The sequence below is a fragment of the Trichomycterus rosablanca genome, chromosome 20, assembly GCF_030014385.1.
Source record: "Trichomycterus rosablanca isolate fTriRos1 chromosome 20, fTriRos1.hap1, whole genome shotgun sequence".
NCBI classification, from domain to species: Eukaryota; Metazoa; Chordata; class Actinopteri; order Siluriformes; family Trichomycteridae; genus Trichomycterus; species Trichomycterus rosablanca.
The window spans coordinates 16,091,897-16,112,743 of record NC_086007.1 but is presented as its reverse complement, the minus strand read 5'-3'; the positions used below and the strand labels follow the sequence as shown (position 1 = coordinate 16,112,743).

General features: G+C 38.3%; 2 protein-coding genes across 3 annotated transcripts in view; one reads left to right on the top strand and one right to left on the bottom strand.

Annotated features, from left to right (window-relative positions):
- hif1al (hypoxia inducible factor 1 subunit alpha, like) overlaps positions 1 to 19,406 on the bottom strand; it is a 45,731-nt gene extending 26,325 nt beyond the window's left edge. The window contains exon 1 of the mRNA XM_063016585.1: positions 19,340 to 19,406. The gene's annotated coding sequence lies outside the window, so the exon portion shown is untranslated. The remainder of the gene's footprint in view (positions 1 to 19,339) is intronic.
- npat (nuclear protein, ataxia-telangiectasia locus) overlaps positions 35 to 20,847 on the top strand; it is a 30,137-nt gene continuing 9,324 nt past the window's right edge. The window contains exons 1-17 of one of the 2 annotated variants that reach the window (XM_063016582.1): positions 35 to 108; positions 322 to 440; positions 1,517 to 1,577; positions 1,767 to 1,845; positions 1,930 to 1,970; positions 2,091 to 2,297; positions 5,963 to 6,038; positions 6,147 to 6,261; positions 6,805 to 6,896; positions 7,086 to 7,167; positions 7,290 to 7,386; positions 7,507 to 7,605; positions 9,129 to 10,442; positions 13,178 to 13,290; positions 14,341 to 14,431; positions 14,790 to 15,955; positions 19,380 to 19,478. In XM_063016582.1, the coding sequence (XP_062872652.1) occupies positions 72 to 108; positions 322 to 440; positions 1,517 to 1,577; positions 1,767 to 1,845; positions 1,930 to 1,970; positions 2,091 to 2,297; positions 5,963 to 6,038; positions 6,147 to 6,261; positions 6,805 to 6,896; positions 7,086 to 7,167; positions 7,290 to 7,386; positions 7,507 to 7,605; positions 9,129 to 10,442; positions 13,178 to 13,290; positions 14,341 to 14,431; positions 14,790 to 15,955; positions 19,380 to 19,460 (3,870 nt within the window). In that variant the 5' untranslated portion in view covers positions 35 to 71 and the 3' untranslated portion in view covers positions 19,461 to 19,478. Of the gene's footprint in view, positions 109 to 321; positions 441 to 1,516; positions 1,578 to 1,766; positions 1,846 to 1,929; positions 1,971 to 2,090; positions 2,298 to 5,962; positions 6,039 to 6,146; positions 6,262 to 6,804; positions 6,897 to 7,085; positions 7,168 to 7,289; positions 7,387 to 7,506; positions 7,606 to 9,128; positions 10,443 to 13,177; positions 13,291 to 14,340; positions 14,432 to 14,789; positions 15,956 to 19,379; positions 20,728 to 20,847 lie in introns of those variants that run through there. The other variant, XM_063016581.1, reaches the window with a different exon arrangement.

The window sequence follows — 20,847 nt, the reverse complement described above, 5'->3', positions numbered from 1 at the left end:
TAGCGTTAATCACGGTTTTTAAACGTGTTGTGAGGTTTAATCCTGTTTGGGAGATTAACTGATCCCTAAACATGCTGCTACCGTCGGATGTCGCGAGACTGGTACTGGGTAAGTTCACAGACATTACTAGAGAAAGTAGCAAGTGAACAGTGCTGCAGTAACACAGACTAAAGCATTCTAAATAACATGTCCTCAATAGCTACACGTTAATATTGTGAGTTCTGTAGTAGGAGACAACAAAACTTGCTAAGTGCGCTTGCTGGGTAGTTTATGTATTGACAGTGCACATCTTCCTATTAACCCGAGTTGTTGTTTATCTAGGTTATCTGCAGCAGGAGGGGCTGAGTGCTACCAGTAGAGCATTCATTGTGGAGAGTCCTAACCTGAGAGAGTATGCAGAACACAGCACTGAGGATGGAACCATCCCTGCATGTGTCTTTGTACGTGTTGCCGTATATATTATTAATATGTTATTTTTAATCATGTCTGCAACGGTGGTATCATACAAGCAATTAATAGACTGTATTAGTGGCAAATGACTTATGACAAAACACTTTGATATGTGAGATTTTAAACCAACATGGGGCAACTAATGTACACATTATGAGAAGAAGCAAGTCATTAGAAAAGACAATTAAGCTGTTGATGGTCAGCAACAAAATATATGGATACAATTAGAACATTAAAAAGGAAAGAGTTATTAAGAAGCCTGATGATCAAAACATATAAAAGTATGTTCTGGAGAAGCTCTAACCATATGTTTGCCAGTAGTCGAAATTGACTTAATTGCACCTAATAATAATAAAAAGGATTTATTTATTTATTAGGATTTTAACGTCATGTTTACACACTTTTAGTTACATTCATGACAGAACAGGTAGTCACTTGTTGCACAAGATTTATCAGTTCACAAGTTCATACACAGTTATAGACAATTTTGTATCTCCAATTTACCTCACTTGCATGTCTTTGGACTGTGGGAGGAAACCGGAGCTCTCGCAGGAAACCCATGCAGACATGGGGAGAACATGCAAACTCCACACAGAAAGGACCCGGATAGTAGCCATACACATTGCAACTGAGTTACTAAAAGCCTGAGAAGTCAGTCCTAACAGCCGCTGAACTGGATGAGAATGTAACCAGCTGGTGGCTGAAGAATATGATTTAATTAGTATACTCCTTGTGTGCCATGTAGATCAGGGTTTTCAAACTTTTTTTTTTTTTTTTCAAGTGACCCACATTAAGTCCATGATTTTTCACGTGACCAGGCAACACAAACATACTTTTCCTGGCTCTACTTCTGTACAATCTGGTCCAACTGTGGTTTACAAGATGTAACATAAAGCAAGTTATTTTCCTGTTTATGTGCTGGTTAAAATTTATTTAATTATTACTACTTTCTCTGCCACCCAATTTTTGTTATTAGTTATATAATTTATTAAAAACATCTACTAACTAGTGGTTTACTGTAGGATTACCCAAATGAAATTCGATAACTGATGTTTTGTATTTACAGTCTCTTTTTGGGAAAAACCTGACCACAATTTTAAATGAATATGTTGCTGTAAAAACAAAAGGTAAGAAAAATACAATATGGATTGTTTTATGTCTGATTTATATATTTTACATATCTCAGATAATATATTTAATATATCTGATATAACACACAATATTTAATATGTAGTAACTACTGGATAATATAGTACAATTTTGTAAACAATAAATTGAAGATTAATTTTTAAGTCCTGCATGAATCTGATTTACAGAAACATGTCAGGAGAATCAAATACCAGCAATGATGACATCATTATGGAAAAAGTTGGATTTTACTCTCAACCAAATAAAGTAAGTTACTGTACATGAGTGTGTGCATTTGCAGTACATATCTGAAACACATGCACATTTTAAAATTCTTTTTTATGTTCACAGATCTATGCAAAACTCTCCTGCTGTTTTACAAATCCAGCGACGTAAGTTGAAATTGTGTTAATTTGGAATGAATTGATAGCTATATGCTATGCATACTTGTTAAGTTCATTACTGTTCTGTCAATTTTAAACATTAAGCACGATTTATTTCCTTGTTAACAGTCCGCACACAGAACAGCATTCAGAGTATGCGACGTCAGAGGGTTCTTCTGTCTCAGTCTTCTTCTAATGGGGACATAACAGTATCTACTCCAGAGAACTGTGTTGCCAGTTCTATTGTAGCTCCTCAGGGCATCCTGGGACATTCCACCCCAGTGTGCTACACCTCCCAGCAAACTAGAACCTCCACTATTAGCCTCTCTCAGCCAGGTGAGACCTAGATGTTATAACAGTAACATTTTTTGTTCTTGTTCGGTATTAGTGATGGACATTTTTACTATTATGAGTAAATAATTATATAATTATTTTTCTTGGGTGATTAGTATACCGTCACAGTGTATATGCTCAACTACAGAACAGTTTAGTTTAGTTTTAACATTTAAACTACCCTTATCATAACACATGGAATCTTACCTTGTTGTTTTGTGGTTGAGCATTTAAACTGTTATGGTATTTGAACCAGTGAATTTGCTACTACTGTGTCCAAACTTCAGCCCAAGGAGGGCCCAACTAGGCCCAAACTCATATATATTAGCCTCTGTTGTCATGCAACTATGCTTTCAGCGTGGTGCTTCTTTTTCTGCATCTGGGATGTGGAATGTTGAAAATGTTGGAATGATGGTCTGGGTTCAAATTTGCAGTAAAATTGATTTACATGGTTACTCAAAACATGAAGCATAAAAGAAATGAATAATCCCACAGTGCTGTTGAAAATGCAACCACTGAGACATCGTCAGTCTCACACACACTTCCAAAATCTGGCCAGGCTGGTAGCACCTCTGTAATTCAGACCACTGGTGGTTTAAATGATTTAAGCAACAGTTTTTTTCATTAATGGTTTGAACCTGTTGTTGTTTTGCAGTTTATGATTGAGACATGATGGCAAAATAGTTTACCTGATTTAAATCACTTTTCCAAGAAGGAATTTGTAAGCAGAAATTTGATGCCTGCAACACACTCGAAATAATTAGGACAGAGGCAAAATAGGAGTGAATATTATAGCATATTTAAATTATAGCATTTCACAACCAGCAGGTGAATTAGTAACAGGTGAGGGAATCATGATTGGGTATAGAATGGGGGATCTTTACAAGCAATGACGAGTCATGGCTCACCAATCGGAACATTTCTCAATGCAGGGTTCTAAATAATTTAGCATATCACCATCTACTGTTTATAATATTGTAAAAAATTAAGCAATCTGGAGAGATCCTCTGCAGTACAGATTTGTGTTCTATTGGTGCACCATGAATCGGACAGCGGTGACCAAAGACTGCTGAGCAGCTGAAATCTCGCATCAAGACAAAATTTCCGTAAAATACGCTGGCACACCAGAGCTGGGATTTCGAATACACCGTATTGAATCTCAGCTCTGCCATCCAGGAGGCGGCCCCATGAACAACTATTGGCTGTTGTTCAGGGATGGGAAAGCTGGACGGCATCCGTGGGCGGCCACATGAACAACGATTGGCTGTTGTTCAGGGATGGAAAAGCCGGACCAGGGTTTCTCGTAACTGGTGCAATTACGACTGGCTGATTGATGGCACCTGTGCAGGGTTGGGGAATAATGCTGATCAGGGTGTGGCTGTCCGTGCACAAAGCTGGTCCGCATATGAACTCACCTCGTGCAGGTGAAAAAAGGCAGTCGGTACTGCTCACGTGTCGGAGGGGGCATGGGTTAGTTGCGAAGCTCCTCAGTCAGCAGTGGAGGGTTGTATCAGTAGAGGTGAGGCGTAACGCAACCAGGGTAATTGGATACGACTGGATTAGGGAAGAAAATTGGGAAAAAAATCTGAGAAAAAAACCCCAAATGTAGTTGATTAGAGAAAACACTGGCAATCATTGTTAATTCTTTTGAGTCTTTGTTAAACTGATATAAAGTAAAAAACAATCACAGATACTTCTTTTTTATTGTGTATTACAAAACCATCCAACGTTTCTGGAAATGGGGTTTGCACATTGACTGGTTTAGTTCCTACAGGTTTATCAAAATTTACAGTGCTTCTCTATCTGTGCATCTAATATGCTCTCTCATCTGCTGATTGTGCAGCTAGGGAGCTTTTGTGAGGAGTCTACTGTGAAATGTTCCCATACTTTTGAGAACTTTGCTAGTAATACTTTCTAAGCTGTATGTAGTGCGCACAGGTACAAACTAGAAGTACATTTGGGATTCAGTTTATGCTAGCTTGTCCAATAATATTTATTTATTTTAGTATGGAATAAACAATAGATAATGAAACTAGGGATGCATCAATACCATTTTTTCCCAACCAAGTACAAGTACATGTATTTTTGTACTTGCCAATACCTATTTAGAACAAAGGTGGAAAGAGTACTCAAAGTTACTAGTCTAAAAATCTACTTAGGTAAAAAGTAACTCATTTAAAATGTACTTAGAGTAAACGTTACTTCGTTTTACTACTTTTTAACAGGAGGGCGTGTCTCTTCTGGGTAATGCAAACAGGACAAGTGGATATTAATCTCACAATAGTTGTTTTTAATTAAAATATAAAAGAAAAAACATGTTCATACAACATTTAAAACATTTAGGGATGTGTAATGTGTCCTTTTAGTCCCATAAAACTTTTTCAAACTGAATAACCACTAGTGATATGTGTCGTAGAATGACTCGACTCAATTCTATTGAACGGCCCCTTAAACTGAAATAAAGGAACCGATTCTCATTTCTGGGAGTCGTTGTATATATATATATATATATATATATATATATATATATATATATATATATATATATATATATATATATACAGTGTGGTCAAAAAGTATTTAGTCAGCCACTGATTGTGCAGGTTCTCCTACTTAGAAAGATGAGAGAGGTCTGTAAGTTTCATCATAGCTACACTTCAACTATGAGAGACAAAATGAGAAAAAAAATCCAGGAAATCACATTGTAGGATTTTTAAAGAATTTATTTGTATATATTTATATATATAAAAGGAACCGAGAAAAAGGATCTGACTCCCCAGCACAGAATTCACTGCAGCAGTTTCCCAGACGCGGTTTTTTTTTTTTTACTCAGTAACGGATGTTATTTAAAATGTAGCGAATTACAATTCTTAGTACAAAACATACTTAAGTAAAATTACAGGCTGTAAAATCTACTTTACAAAGTACAAGTACACAAAAAACTACTCAATTTCAGTAACGCGAGTAAATGTAATTCGTTACTTTCCACTTCTGATTTAGAATGATGCAATCTGGAGCATTATGGAATAGTGTAGTTTTTAGTGTAAAATAGTGCAATGGAACAGTTGATTTGTTCCTTTGAGTACACGCACTGAACAGAAACCAACGGTCTCACAAATACCGTTTTTTTTTAAACAAAAACACACATGAGAAGTGATGAGGGGGTTTAATGATACCACGTCCAAAAATGCACGTCAACAAGTAGCGAGTGATCAAAGTGTTTGTGCGCTGATGTGATGAAATCAAGGAGGAAAAATAAATGAATCTGAGTGGACGAATAGCATGGATTGTTCTGTAGTGAGTTGGATGTTTTGTAGAGAACGATCAGGTCAGAAATACTGTAAAACGTGTGTGTGCCGGTGTATTCTGATATAATCTCTCAGGGCAAAAATCGTGTAGTGTGAACTAGGCATAACGCAGCAACGTGCACTAGGCACACGGTATCGGATGTTTAGTATCGGAGCCTCGTTTGCGAGTACGAGTACAAGTTAATGAGCGCGGTATCGGGCAAATACCCGATACCAGTATCGGTACTCATGCATCTCTAAATGAAACATTAGATCGATAATGAAATTTACTGTCAACTATTTTGCTGCTAATTGATTTTGATTTTGCTGAATTGCATGTTTCATCCTTAATTTTGTTGTTTACACGTTTAATCTGTACAGAAGATTCACAATTACACATTACAGTACCTGATATAAGATTGACACCAGGACCGCTATCTCCAGCTCGCAGAAAATGGTAAGTAATATCTTAATAAATAAGTAATAATAAATGCTATAAATCAACACAAGGTGTTAAATCTTGAAATTGTATTATGATAAACTGCTATTTGATGTTTTTTTCCAGTGACTCGCCTAGAAGACGAGCAGGAAGCCAACTTGGAATTAGCAGAGGCATTACTGTGTCCAGCACGCTCACTGTGGACACACAGAACCAGGAGGCCATGACAGAAAACTTATCTGTAAGTTTTTACACTTGGTTTTAAGCTATATGTTGAAATTAGAAGCTGGCAAGGGTTTGGTGTAATTATACACTAAAAATACTTTCCCTCTATTTTCTGAAGATTTTTGCAACTGCAGTATATACTGTAGTTATGTATGGCACCAGTGTGTACACTAAAACAGAGGTGTCATTATACTCACATAGTTCTGAGTACTCTAGTTTGTGGCTTGTAGTGGTATTTAAGCTAGAAGCAGGATTCATTTTGTGTTACTTTGATCCTTAAAAAAAACAACCAAGCAACACCAAAATTATTTAATTTGAATGTGGACATAAGATAATTGAGAAACAATCAGGCTTGTTTAGTCATTAAAATTTATGCAATGGAACAAATGATTAGATATTGCTAAAAATGTTTGAAAGGGAATATTTCACCATTAACCCTAAATAATCTGTCTGAAAGGTAAACAGTAAATAAATGAAATGACAGACATTACATTATTGTTGCAATTCATAGCTAACATAATGTTAACTGTATGTGGCTTAACTGATTTTTTCTTTATAGCAAATGGTGATCGAGAATGCTCGAGAAAAGATCTTAAATGACAGATTTTTACAAGAAAAGCTTGCTGAAAATATCAACAAAATCTTGGCAAGGTAAATAGCATTTTTCCTTCTAGCTTTATGTTTATGTTTTTATATTGTGCATTTTACTTCACATAAAAGGATTTTTTATCATGTATATTGGGGTGTAACCAGTAATTACCCATCCTGTCATGAATGTAACCAAAGTGTGTAAAACATGACCTTAAAATCCTAATAAATAATAATGATGTTTATTGACAGTGATAACAGCCCCCAGACGTCAAAGGCACCGTGCAGCACAGTGGAGCAGGAGCAGTCCATAGATGAAATCCTGGGTCTGCAGGTGAAATTTTACTTTATTTTCTTTGTACAATTTATGTCAAGTATATATGATTGTACTGGTTTGTCCAGTGCACAATTTGTGTCAAATAGTGTATGCCAAAGATGTTTTAAATTGTTTTTTAGGGAGAGATTCATATGACTGATGATGCTATCCAGGACATATTGGAGCAGACCGAGTCAGACCCTGCATTTCAGGCACTATTTGATCTTTTTGATTATGGTAAGATTAATGTCACAGGAGGTTACATACTTTGAATTTTCTCTAAAGTTCTATGAAATGTGAATGTCACCTGTACACACTGTTCACTGGGGTATCTATCTATCTATGAACTGTTTATAGGAAAGAGTAAAGCTGCTGAGGGTAGTGAGCATGCTGATGGAAGTAACAGTACCCAGGAGAGTGATGAGCCTTGTCATGTGGACAGTGCAACAGATACAGGTAAATATTATGAGTCTAGTTGTGAGACTGGTAGGAAGTCTGTTATTTTGATGAACATGTAAATAATGTGGTTTCAAAAACATCGAGAAGGTAGATTGGTTGTTCTAAATTGTATACAGGTGTGGGTAAGTGAGTAAACATGTGAATGTGTAAAATTTGGTAGAAGACCCAGGAGGGTCCCACTGCAGACACAGAGACATAAAAAATCCAGATTGAAGTTTGCCCCCATACACATTGGTTAGAGGGGCAAATCCTCAATGATCACCGCTGAAGAGTTACTGAAAACAAATCAGCATTTTGGAGCCACATTTATGCCAAAAGATGACTTGGAAAAGCTATTTTACAAATGCAATCCTTTGTCTATCTAAAATGTAGGTACCTTTAGTGTGCTAAACACTACTGGCACTTTGACTAGAACCATCTATGTCTATGGTCAGATGAAACACAAAATTAGCTTTTTGCCAAACACTCAATGGCCATGTTTAATGCAAAATTCTCTTAATTCCTATTGAATTAACTCTAATCATAGATTAAGACTAAGGAGTTTATATGTTCACTTTACTCACCAAACTGAAGAAAGTCTTTGTGTGATTTTTGTTTTGTTTATATTGCTATAAAATAATAGTGGACTCAGGAAAATGTACATCCTATTTACCTTTATTTACTGACATGAAAGGATGTCATATCCTGCAACATTCCAAGGCACATAAGTTTTACAATTTGCAGCATAAACTTCGTCTTTTCTGCAGACCAGTTTTTCATTCCCGCCATGTTGAACTTCGTAAACTTCTGCTATGACGCAAATGCACATGGGCAGAACGTACTTAAATCTTTTGATTGGAAATGTAATTGAATATAGGTGTTTGCATGGCTTTACATTTTAAATTAGTGTGTTTGCCTCTGCCAAGAAACTAAACATGGGTCTTCACTGTGATTAATTGTCCTGTTGGAAGATCCAGTGATGTTCAGATCAACACAAAAATGGTTTACTGAACAGAACACCAAGCTCCTGCCATGGCCATCTTAGTCCTCCGATCTAAACCCATAAACTTTCACATTCCCTGTTCTTTATTCTCCATCCTTGTAAAATGTTAAAGGAGAATACAAATTGCTGTTTTATTGGCAGATAGTTAAGTATTAAATGCAGTGTGTGTTTTCTACCTCAAGTAAAGGTATATTTCTTCTAACTCCTTTTTATTCATATTTGGGCGGCAAGGTGGCACAACAAAATGTGTAAGAAGGACGTTAAAATAAACACATTTAATTTACAGTTTACCAAAAGTGTAATTGAGGAGGGAACTATAAATAACTCTCAGTTGCTTGGATATTATTCAGTCATTAATGGCACTGCTTGAGATAAAGGCACGTTAGTGGTGTTATAGTAAATTTGGCCAAAAATATGTAAATGCCCAACCATGAGCTTGTTGGACATGTCATTCTAAAACCCTTAAATTATTATTATTGTTATTATTATTATTATTTATTATTATTTGCAATTTTAAACGTTAAATTTTTTCCACAAGGAACTGGACTAGAAGATTCCACATCAGGGGCAGAAAGCACTAGAAGCAAAATAAGGAAAAGTAATGTAAAAGAGGTGAAAAGCAAAAGAAAGTCAGCTGTTCCTCTCAGTTCGGGTAAGCCAGCTTCAGCACCGTCCCAGTCTCGCTCAGTGGCTAAACAGACAGCAACTGCAAGAGGAGCATCACAAACCAAAAAAAGTGGCAGCAAGACCAGCAATAAGACAACAAGAGAAGTAAAGACTACCTCTAGGGGGCAGCCAAACAAGAAAGGTGAACCAGAATCATCGGTAGATCTTAATATATCAAGCTCTTCTTTGTCTGAAGAGGGAACAAGCATGGAAGTAGACGAGTCAGCATGTGAAATAGTGGAAAAGACACCACAAAAAGATTTTCAGGAAAGCTCTAAAAATGTACAGAGCTCTACAGTTATCAACAACACTAGCTCTGAAAAAGCTTCAGTATCTGACAAACAAGCAGACACTACTACTCCTGAATTAGTTCTTGACACCTCAGGAGAAAAATCTGGACCGGAGAGAGACAAAAAGACTCAAATAGCTGCGGAGAAGAGTGTTGAAACCGTAGAAACATCTGGTCAGAGCATGAGTGAGCCATCACGGCACAGAGCAACACACAATGTCAGCAAAGAACCAAGTCAGCAACCAGCAACAAATAAGGTTTCTTTACTAGACACCGTCACACAAGCAAATGAATTAAATCCCAAAGAGGCAGAAGTTTGTACTTCAAAGAGCATCTCTTCAGCTTCAGCTGTCTCTGCCAATGCAGCCAACTCCACCTCTTCAACAACTGATGGTGTATCTCAGTCCCAGACAACACAGTCTGACCCCAGTAAAGTGGTGGCTCTGAAGATAATTATTAGCGATGAACAAGAGCAGCAGGGCAATGACTCTGCTCTAAACCAGGCTGTTTCCAGCATCACTGCCAACCATGTCCCCACCATCTTCCTCTCCTCCCCAGCTAAATCTCCATCTAAGGCCCCTTCTGTATCCTCTGGCTACTCCATTACTCAGGAGGAGACCGCACAGGCAGTGAACAGCCTACAGGGTACAGAATCTACAGGAGACTTGGCTATAAATGCAGCTAACAATGCACAACCTTCACAGATCCGACCTATCGGTCAGGAAACTGGTTTTATCCAGCTTTTTCCTTCTAACCAGACATTTGGAGGAGCCAGCAGCTTTTTTGTAGTGTCAGATACAGGAGCAGTGTCTTCCACCTCACGTGTTGTGGCTACACCACCTCGCTCTCGGGCCATGGTGTCAATCAATGCAAACGTGTCTCAGCCTTTCACGCCAGGTGAGTCAAGATTGCTAAATTGGCAGTTATGTTCTGCCATACTAAAATATAATGACTGTAGGCCATGTAATTTGTAGTCTTGCAGAGCCATACATCATTTTCTAAGGAAACATCCGAAAGCCTTTTAAATTTGGTAGACTGTTTCATAATCTATAAATCTGTTAAAAAAAATGGCCCAAAGCCACTCAGGTGGCGCAGCAGTAAAAACACATGCTGGAACCAGAGCTGGGATCTCAAATACATTGTATCGAATCTTAGCTCTGCCTGCCGGATAGGCTGAGCGGCCACATGAACAATGATTGGCTGTTGTTCAGATATGGGTGGGATTAAGCCGGATAGGGTCTCTCTCTCATAACTAATGCAATTACGACCTCTGCTGGCTGATTGATGGCGCCTGCACAGAGATGAGAAAAGAGTGCTGTCAGGGTGTGTCTCTCCATACACAGTGCTGAGCTGCACTGCACTTGTCATAGGTGGCAAGATGCATACGGCATGCTGCCCACGTGTCGGAGGTGGCGTGGGTTAGCTTCGTTCTCCTCAATCAGAGCAGGAATCGGCAGTGGAGAGGAAGCGTGATGCAATTGAGCAATTGGACGTGTTAAAAAGGGAGAAAAAGAGGAGAAAAATGCATAAACAAAATATATTTTTTAAAAATGGCCCATTTTTAAATGCATGTTGCATGTTAAAAAAAAAATCTACATTTTGTTCCTTTTGTTTTTTCTTAGTGTCATAAGAGTGAAAAAACTTTTAAATAAGTGAATGGGATTGCCAGTTTGGCCTAAATTCAGATCATTAATGTTTTGCCAGCAGATGCTGAAATGCACTCTTGTGCTGTTTTCTGTCTGTTTCAAATCACATAATATGTGCACATTTATATTTAACAGTACTATTCTGTTTAACTAGTCTATAAAATACACTTTTAGTAGTACAGTATTACAGGTCCTTCTCAAAAAATTAGCATATTGTGATAAAGTTCATTATTTTCCATAATGTAATGATAAAAATTAAACTTTCATATATTTTAGATTCATTGCACACCAACTGAAATATTTCAGGTCTTTTATTGTTTTAATACTAATGATTTTGGCATACAGCTCATGAAAACCCAAAATTCCTATCTCAAAAAATTAGCATATTTCATCCGACCAATAAAAGAAAAGTGTTTTTAATACAAAAAAAGTCAACCTTCAAATAATTATGTTCAGTTATGCACTCAATACTTGGTCGGGAATCCTTTTGCAGAAATGACTGCTTCAATGCGGCGTGGCATGGAGGCAATCAGCCTGTGGCACTGCTGAGGTGTTATGGAGGCCCAGGATGCTTCGATAGCGGCCTTAAGCTCATCCAGAGTGTTGGGTCTTGTGTCTCTCAACTTTCTCTTCACAATATCCCACAGATTCTCTATGGGGTTCAGGTCAGGAGAGTTGGCAGGCCAATTGAGCACAGTAATACCATGGTCAGTAAACCATTCACCAGTGGTTTTGGCACTGTGAGCAGGTGCCAGGTCGTGCTGAAAAATGAAATCTTCATCTCCATAAAGCTTTTCAGCAGATGGAAGCATGAAGTGCTCCAAAATCTCCTGATAGCTAGCTGCATTGACCCTGCCCTTGATAAAACACAGTGGACCAACACCAGCAGCTGACATGGCACCCCAGACCATCACTGACTGTGGGTACTTGACACTGGACTTCAGGCATTTTGGCATTTCCTTCTCCCCAGTCTTCCTCCAGACTCTGGCACCTTGATTTCCGAATGACATGCAAAATTTGCTTTCATCCGAAAACAGTACTTTGGACCACTGAGCAACAGTCCAGTGCTGCTTCTCTGTAGCCCAGGTCAGGCGCTTCTGCCGCTGTTTCTGGTTCAAAAATGGCTTGACCTGGGGAATGCGGCACCTGTAGCCCATTTCCTGCATTCGCCTGTGCACGGTGGCTCTGGATGTTTCTACTCCAGACTCAGTCCACTGCTTCCGCAGGTCCCCCAAGGTCTGGAATCGGCCCTTCTCCACAATCTTCCTCAGGGTCCGGTCACCTCTTCTCGTTGTGCAGCGTTTTCTGCCACACTTTTTCCTTCCCACAGACTTCCCACTGAGGTGCCTTGATACAGCACTCTGGGAACAGCCTATTCGTTCAGAAATTTCTTTCTGTCTTACCCTCTTGCTTGAGGGTGTCAATGATGGCCTTCTGGACAGCAGTCAGGTCGGCAGTCTTACCCAAGAATGCAGTTTTGAGTAATGAACCAGGCTGGGAGTTTTTAAAAGCCTCAGGAATCTATTGCAGGTGTTTAGAGTTAATTCGTTGATTCAGATGATTAGGTTAATAGCTCGTTTAGAGAACCTTTTCATGATATGCTAATTTTTTGAGATAGGAATTTTGGGTTTTCATGAGCTGTATGCCAAAATCATCAGTATTAAAACAATAAAAGACCTGAAATATTTCAGTTGGTGTGCAATGAATCTAAAATATATGAAAGTTTAATTTTTATCATTACATTATGGAAAATAATGAACTTTATCACAATATGCTAATTTTTTTAGAAGGACCTGTATACTGTTTGTGTTGCAGCCTGTTTCACTTACAACCCATACCTTAGGTTCTACACAAATTTGCTAACATATTTCTCCAGCTGTGTATTCCAAATTGCTTTGAAAATTTTTGATTAGACTTTGTATTTGGATTTGTCTTTGCTGTCATTGTTGTAACTTTATTAACTAAATTTTATTTTTTCATGTCTAGCATCAGCCATTATCTTTTCCTCTCCGGTTCAGCCTATGCTGCAGAATATGGCAGTCCCAGTGTCTGTTTTTGGACAGAACAGTACAGGAAAAATTACTGTGGTTCACAACCAGGTAATGCATACAGTGTCGCAGTACTTAAGCTGGTCCTCATGAACGCATGCTTCTTGGTTGCATGGAAGTACAAAGAAATGACTTTAAATGTCTTGGCTGTCCAGTGTAGTTGTATTATGTAAAACTAAATAAAATGTTAGATTTAATGTCTGGAACATGCTCTTAAAACATTGGGACATTAACATGTTTACAAATTTTTCTACACCATTGTGAAACAGTTTACAATTACCAGGTGAATTGATGATAACAAAAGAAAGGGGATCATAATTAGTTATTAAAGTAAGATCTATCAAAGGTTCAGTATTTGCAAGCACTGTTCAAAGTGTGTGATCAGTCATGCAACTGTGATATACTGTGACCAAAAACCCTTGTTGAGCAAGCCAAAGGTGACGGTGGCAACGAAAAACTCCCTTAAAATTACAGGAAGAAACCTTGAGATAAACCACACTCAGCAGGGACCCATCCTCCTTGGGTGGCCTTGAGAATAATTTGAATGAATTGGATTTATACAAACCATACATACTCAAAATTAATTTAAAAAATCATTTAATTTAAACAGAAAGTACGTTTCTTTTTAGAGATATTGTGCAGATAAAAGAATTCATCCTGTAGTAATAATAAATTAAAACAATTTTGTAAATGATTGAGCCAAAATTCCTAGGGTTAGTGTATTTAAATTGTGCAGAAATATTGTAAGTTCTGTTTTAGACAGTTTTACAGTTTCGGGGACAATCATACGCTTTCCAACTTTGTGATCTTATTCTAGAGGCTCATAAGGCTATTCTGTTAATCTTAGTGCTAAAACCTTTAAAATCTGTCTCTGCAATAGTAGATTTAGGGGTGAAATTCTGTGTAATTAAATTTAATACAATACTCAACACACGGAAGTGCAATGCATCCATTAAATGTTGTATTACTAGTAAATAGTGTATTGGAAGATAAGTGGTTGACATTTTGATACATTATGTAATTTTTGTATGCATTCCTCAGTTTATTTGGAGAAAAATTTAATTCTGATTAAATATAGTGTAATTACTATTTGTTTTACAGATGCTGGCAATGCCTGGTCCGACATTTATAAACCAAACTGCAAAGGCTTTGCCAATACCTAAATTGATGCCTAAGGACAGTGTGGAACTGGGTAAGACTCCAATTACTGATTCAAAATAGTATTGTGTTTTAGTACATTACACCAATGCTTCAAGTTACTACAGCTGAATCTGATGAATAAAGACCTATTTTTAGAAAAGATGCAGTTGTCCCTGCAGTTGGTGTTTTGATGATGATCATGGTGATTAGTGCTTAGTTTTGCATCTGTATTCGAACCTCTTTAAAATGTGGAATCATTAACTGCCTTTCAACACCTTCTAGCCTGCTTCATGTTGCCAGACTGGTTCTGTTTAAGTAATGTTTAGACTGAATTTGGGTAACTGGCTGAATGCTATCTGAATGTGTGATGATTTGCCATATTAAAGACATATCCACCTAATGTTTTTCAGGAAAAGTGGGAACATCTGGGTCCAGCCAGGTTCCAGCCAGCTCTCAAGGCTCAGTGCAGATACAGAGTGGTACAGAAGCCAGCCCCAGTCACCGCAGGATACTTTGCTTTGATGAGAGTGCTGGCCAGACAAATGCAAGTACTTCTGCTTCCCTTGGAGTAAAGGAGTCCTTAGGGACAGAGCGAACCCAGACTAGCATTTTAGGCAACACTAATGCCAAGAGGAGGGTAGAGACTATACGAATACCAGAGGAACTAGACAAGGCTTTTGGACCTCTCCAGCAAAAAGAGACTACAAAAAGCACAAAGCCAGAAACCAAGCAGACTGCCACTACCAGTAACTCATCAAATAATGCCACTCTCCAAGGACCACCTACAAAGTCACAGCCAAACGTAGAAAGTAGTGCAGCGCCATCAACAAACACTGTGGACAGTTTAAAGTCTTCTTCTCAGAGCATCAAGCTAAAGTCCACCAGCATCCTAAAAGACTCCTCACATGAGGGAACACTTGAAAAATCAGATGGAAATGTTGACAGTGGCATCAGACAAGATTCACCCGGTGTCACTTCAAACAAGGAGAACGAGGTAGAAGGCAGTCTGCATGAGTCACGACAGGCAACTGCTTCTCCATTTTCAGTACGATCCCCTCAACCTGTTGCTGGTGGCTGTAGTAAATCTATATGCAAGACAAGCCCTCTGACCAAGCAAGCAGCAGAGATGTTGCAGGACATTCAAAGCCAGAGTCCCATCTCCACACCTCCCAGAAGGAAAGGCCCCTCAGACCTGTCTCTTCCAAGAACACCGGGACCAGGTCGACTCCAAGAGGACTTTTTGGATGGCTTGAGAACGCCCTTAAGGCAAAGGCGTGAAGCAGAGGGCACACCAAAACACTTGGCTCCTCCTGCTACACCTGATCTTCCTTCCTGCAGCCCAGCCAGTGAAGCTGGTAGTGAGAACAGCATCAACATGGCCGCCCACACACTCATGATCTTGTCGCGTGCAGCTAGGACAGGAGGGCCTCTAAAAGACAGCTTATGGCAGAAGGAGGCAGACATGGCTAAATCGAGCTCCTCCAAAGGAAAAAAACGAAAGCATGCTGAGCCAAGCCCTACAGCAAAAAAAGAACTGCAGCTTTCTAGTTCATCAGGAAGTAAGAAGAAGACTAAAGTAAGTAGACATATTTACTGTGAATAAATTGCCACACTGAGGGCTGTCATGAACTCTGTAGACATCATGTTGCATCCGTATATTATTATTATCTACAGGCTAAGTCGCATAATGATCAATATAACCTGGGTTTTTTTTAATCCAACCTTCTTGGACCTTCTTTAGGCAACATGGAGTAGGACGATATCATATGCTGTTTACACCTTAAATCTTAAATGTTTATAAAGGAATTTTACAGTAGGTTAAAAAATAAATAACTTTGGGACAGTGGCATGTACAGTGGTGTTCAAAAAAATAGCAGTGATTTTAAAAAAAGTGAATAAAGCACAAAATCATTTTAATAACTTTTATTTCCATAAATGCAAATGCACTGAAAATACTACACTTTCAAATTTAGCCAGTTTGTGTTTATCCTTTACAGAAAGTTAAGAAAAATGAATATTAGGCTGTTCAAAAAAATAGCAGTGCCAGCATTTTTCTTTAAAAACTCAAAAAATGTATGTATAAACTGAAAAAAATGTTTGAGGTTTCACTTTACTTTAAATTACTGAACTAATATTTAGTGGCAGAACAATTTTTTTCTGAGATCTGTGTTGCATGCAGTCGACCAACTTCTGGCACCTCTGAACAGGTATTCCAGTCCAGGATGATTAGACTACATTCCACAGTTCTTCTGCAATTTTGGGTTTTGCCTAAAAAAACACGTGCTTCAGATGTCAGAACACAAGTTCTCTCTGGGATTAAAGTCAGGGGATTGGGCTGACCACTCTATTACCTCAATCTTGTTTGTCTGTAATCAAGATGTTTTGGGTCATTGTCATGTTAAAACATCCATTTTAAGGACATTTCTTCTTCGACATAGGTCAACATGATCTCCTCAAGTATTCTGATATATTCAAACTGATCCATGATCCCTCGTATGCCATAAATAGGCGTAACACCATGGTATGAAAAACATCCCCATATCATCATTTTGTACCACCATGCTTTACTGTCTTCACAGTGAACTTTGGCTCGAATTCAGTGCTCAGGGGTCGTCTGACATACTGTCTACGGCCACTAGACCCAAAAAGAACAATTTTGCTTTCACCAGTCCACAAAATGTTGAGCCATTTCTCTTTGGACCAGTTAATGTGTTCCTTGGCAAATTTTACCCCATTCAGGACGTCTTTTTCTTAAGAACGGGACTTTGCAAGGAGTTTTAGCTGGTAAATTGGCTTCACTTAATCATCTTCTGTACTCAATGGTAACTTCGCATGTTCCTTGATCTTTCTGGAGGTGATCACTGGCTGAGTATTTGCCATTTTGGCTATTCTTCGAGCCATTCGAACAGTAGTTCCACACTTCCTTCCGCATCTTTCAGGTTTTGGTCATCACTTCAAGGCATTTGAGATCATTTTAGCAGAGCAGCCTATAATTTGCTGCACTTCTCTGTATGTTTTTTCGCTCTACAATCAACTTTTTAATCAAAGTACGCTGTTCATCAAAACAATGTCTGGAACAACCCATTTTACCCAGTATTTCAGAAGGAAATGCACTATGACCAAGCTGTGCAACATTTGCCCCCCTCCTACCTTAAATAAGGGCCAAAATTGACACCCGTTCTTCTGCAGAATGAATGACTTCACCAATTGAACTCCTCACTGCTATTATTTTGAACAAGCCCCTTTCAATCAATGCTTCAGTTACTCAGAATGAGCAGCATGCATGTCCTAATTGTTGGGTTTGTTTTGTTTTCATTACTCTACTACACTTTCAAGTACATTTTTTGTTATGTAGAAATATAATTTCTACTAAAAACAGTGATTTATCAGGTTAATGGTGTTGGACTGCTATTATTTTGAACACCACTGTATATTAATTGATGGCTAAACAATAACCAACAAGCATCCTTTGTTAAAAGCAGATGAATATTTATTTAATAAAAAAAAGCAGCATAACTGTAATAAGCAGTAATGTAGAACTGTGCGATAAATATCGTCAGAAGATCCAGGTCAGCTTTCTGAATTTATATTTTTACACCAATGCTACACTGATCAGCCATAATATTAAAACCATCTCCTTGTTTCTACACACACTGTCCATTTTATCAGCTCCACTTACCATATAGAAGCACTTTGTAGTTCTACAATTACTGTAGTCCATCTGTTTCTCTACATACTTTTTTTAACCTGCTTTCACCCTGTTCTTCAAGGGTCAGGACCCCCACAGGACCACCACAGATCAGGTATTATTTAGGTGGTGGATCATTCTCAGCACTGCAGTGACAATGACATGGTGGTGGTGTGTTAGTGTGTGTTGTGCTGGTATGAGTGGATCAGACACAGCAGCGCTGCTGGAGTTTTTAAATACCGTGTCAACTCACTGTCCACTCTATTAGACACTCCTACCTAGTTGGTCCAACTTGTAGATGTAAAGTCAGAGACGATTGTTCATCCATCGATGCTGTTCGAGTTGGTCATCTACTAGACCTTCATCAGTGGTCACAGGACGCTGCCCATGGGGCGCTGTTGGCTGAAAATTTTTGGTTGGTGAACTATTCTTAGTCCAGCAGTGACAGTGATGTGTTTAAAAACTCCATCAGTGCTGCTGTGTCTTATCCACTCATACCAGCACAACACACACTAACACACCACCACCATGTCAGTCACTGCAGTGCTGAGAATGATCCACCACTCAAATAATACCTACTCTGTGGTGGTCCTGTGGGGGTCCTGACCATTGAAGAACAGGGTGAAAGCAGGCTAAAAAAGTATTTAGAGAAATAGATGGACTACAGTCAGTAACTGTAGAACTACAAAGTGCATCTATATGGTAAATGGAACTGAAAAAATAGACAGTGAGTGTAGAAACAAGAGGTGGTCATAATTTTATCAGTGTATAATACACTGGGACATGATGCAAAACCATTGCAAATCATGCAAAATCCATATTGTTTCTATAAAAATATTACAGAGATCCACATATTCAGAGTTTTAACATGCAGTCTGATTCCATGCACACATGAAAGCCTCTGTTTGTGATTTTCAATGTTTAATCGTTCTTGATTTAAATAATATAAGTTCATTAAGTATTTCAGCATAATAATTGGCAATGCACTGTCTCTGAAAAAAGCCTCAACTCTCTTAGTTTAAACTGAGTGTCAGCTTTTTAAAATGAATTCAAGTGACCTTTAACCAACAGCATTAATCCAACATTGACTTAATTGCTGAATGATAGTAAGGTTGTTGTTTTTAACAACATGCTATTCTATACTGATAGATCAGCTGTTGTTTAGATTCAGATTGGATTGACTTATATTTACCACACTTACAAAGCCATACCAGACCCAACCAGTTAAAATTACTTTTAGAATGACAGAAAGACAAAATAATATTTACTGACGTCACATCTTAAAATGTCTGTTTTTCCCTCTGTCCTGTAGAAACAGAAGAAGCTGCTCGACTCCTTCCCACATGACCTAGATGTTGACAAGTTTTTGTCGTCCCTGCATTACGATGAATGAGTCCAGAATGTTGATGTGGTAAATGAAAAAAGAAACATATATGAGTCTCACTTCTACTTAGCGAGTGTGGCTAACTGATACATGATCAATCATACAGCTATGTGATCTTTGGGGACAAACACTAGCAGTGGATTGGGTCATATTCAGCGTCTTACTGGAGCCATCCCATGACACTAATAGTGAAATGTCTACACAAGCAACAACAGCCCAGTCCTGAAACCGTACACTCTTACAGAAAAGGAAAGGAGAGTGCTTGTTGAAATGTGTAACATGTAGAAATAGCATGTCCTTGATTACAACACTTATTACTGAGTTCTAAACAACCTCTGGAAGCAACATTAGTACAAAAAGAACTGTTCTACTGTTTTCATGGCTGTGCAACCACAAACAAGTATTAGATCACACTGTACCATTTAGCTAGAGTGATGTGTCATTTCCAGAAAGAGTGCCTGAGTTTTCCCTTGATTGGTTCATGGCATTTACAAGCAATCTTGTGTTTGTGCATTGCCTAGCAACCCAGTTTCTCCAGTTGCCAATCATTAATCCTCTGGGATTTTTAAGCATGTTTGAAATTCATTCAGTGCAAGACCACACCATAGAAGCAGCCGATGAAGGCTAGGCAACCTGAACAGAGGCTTATAACAGGAAAGGCTTATTATATGAGAAGCACATTACAAAGTTCATATATTTTTCTTAAACTTTCTGCTCCATAGGCTAATGTGTTGTCCCAAACACCAAACTATGTACTGAAAAGTAACCTGACCATTGGTAAAGTAATTTAGCACACTATTTTGACCAAACTCTGTGGTAAATCCTATACAGTGTTATGAAGTAAAAGTACCGAAGTAATGCCCACTCCTCGCCCTTTGTGTGCAGCTTAAGTGTATGCTTAAGTATTTCACACTGAATTACATGAATATTTTGTAAACTTGTTAATTACACTCCCCTTTACAGTGCAGTTTTAATTATGCACTGTAATAAGCAGTTTTGGCTTTTCTGCTCCTTGTATCTTTAAAGCATCTTCTGTTTTGTACATGAATGCTTTTATTTTGACAAAAATTGTGCTGCCACCCAGAGTTTTAGTGTTTATTTCTGTGGCAGTCTTGGATTTGTGAATAGATTTAAAGTCCCAAAGTGTTGAAAGCAGCCATTTATGTTGTGTAGTGTGCTCAAGGCTTGATGCATGCCACTGGAGGACTCTGGAACAGTGGAAATACACTGATCAGCCATAACATTAAAACCACCTCCTTGTTTCTACACTCACTGTCCATTTTTTCAGCTCCACTTATACCATATAGAAGCATTTTGTAGTTCTACAATTACTGACTGTAGTCCATCTATTTCTCTACATACCTTTTTAACCTGCTTTCACCCTGTTCTTCAATGG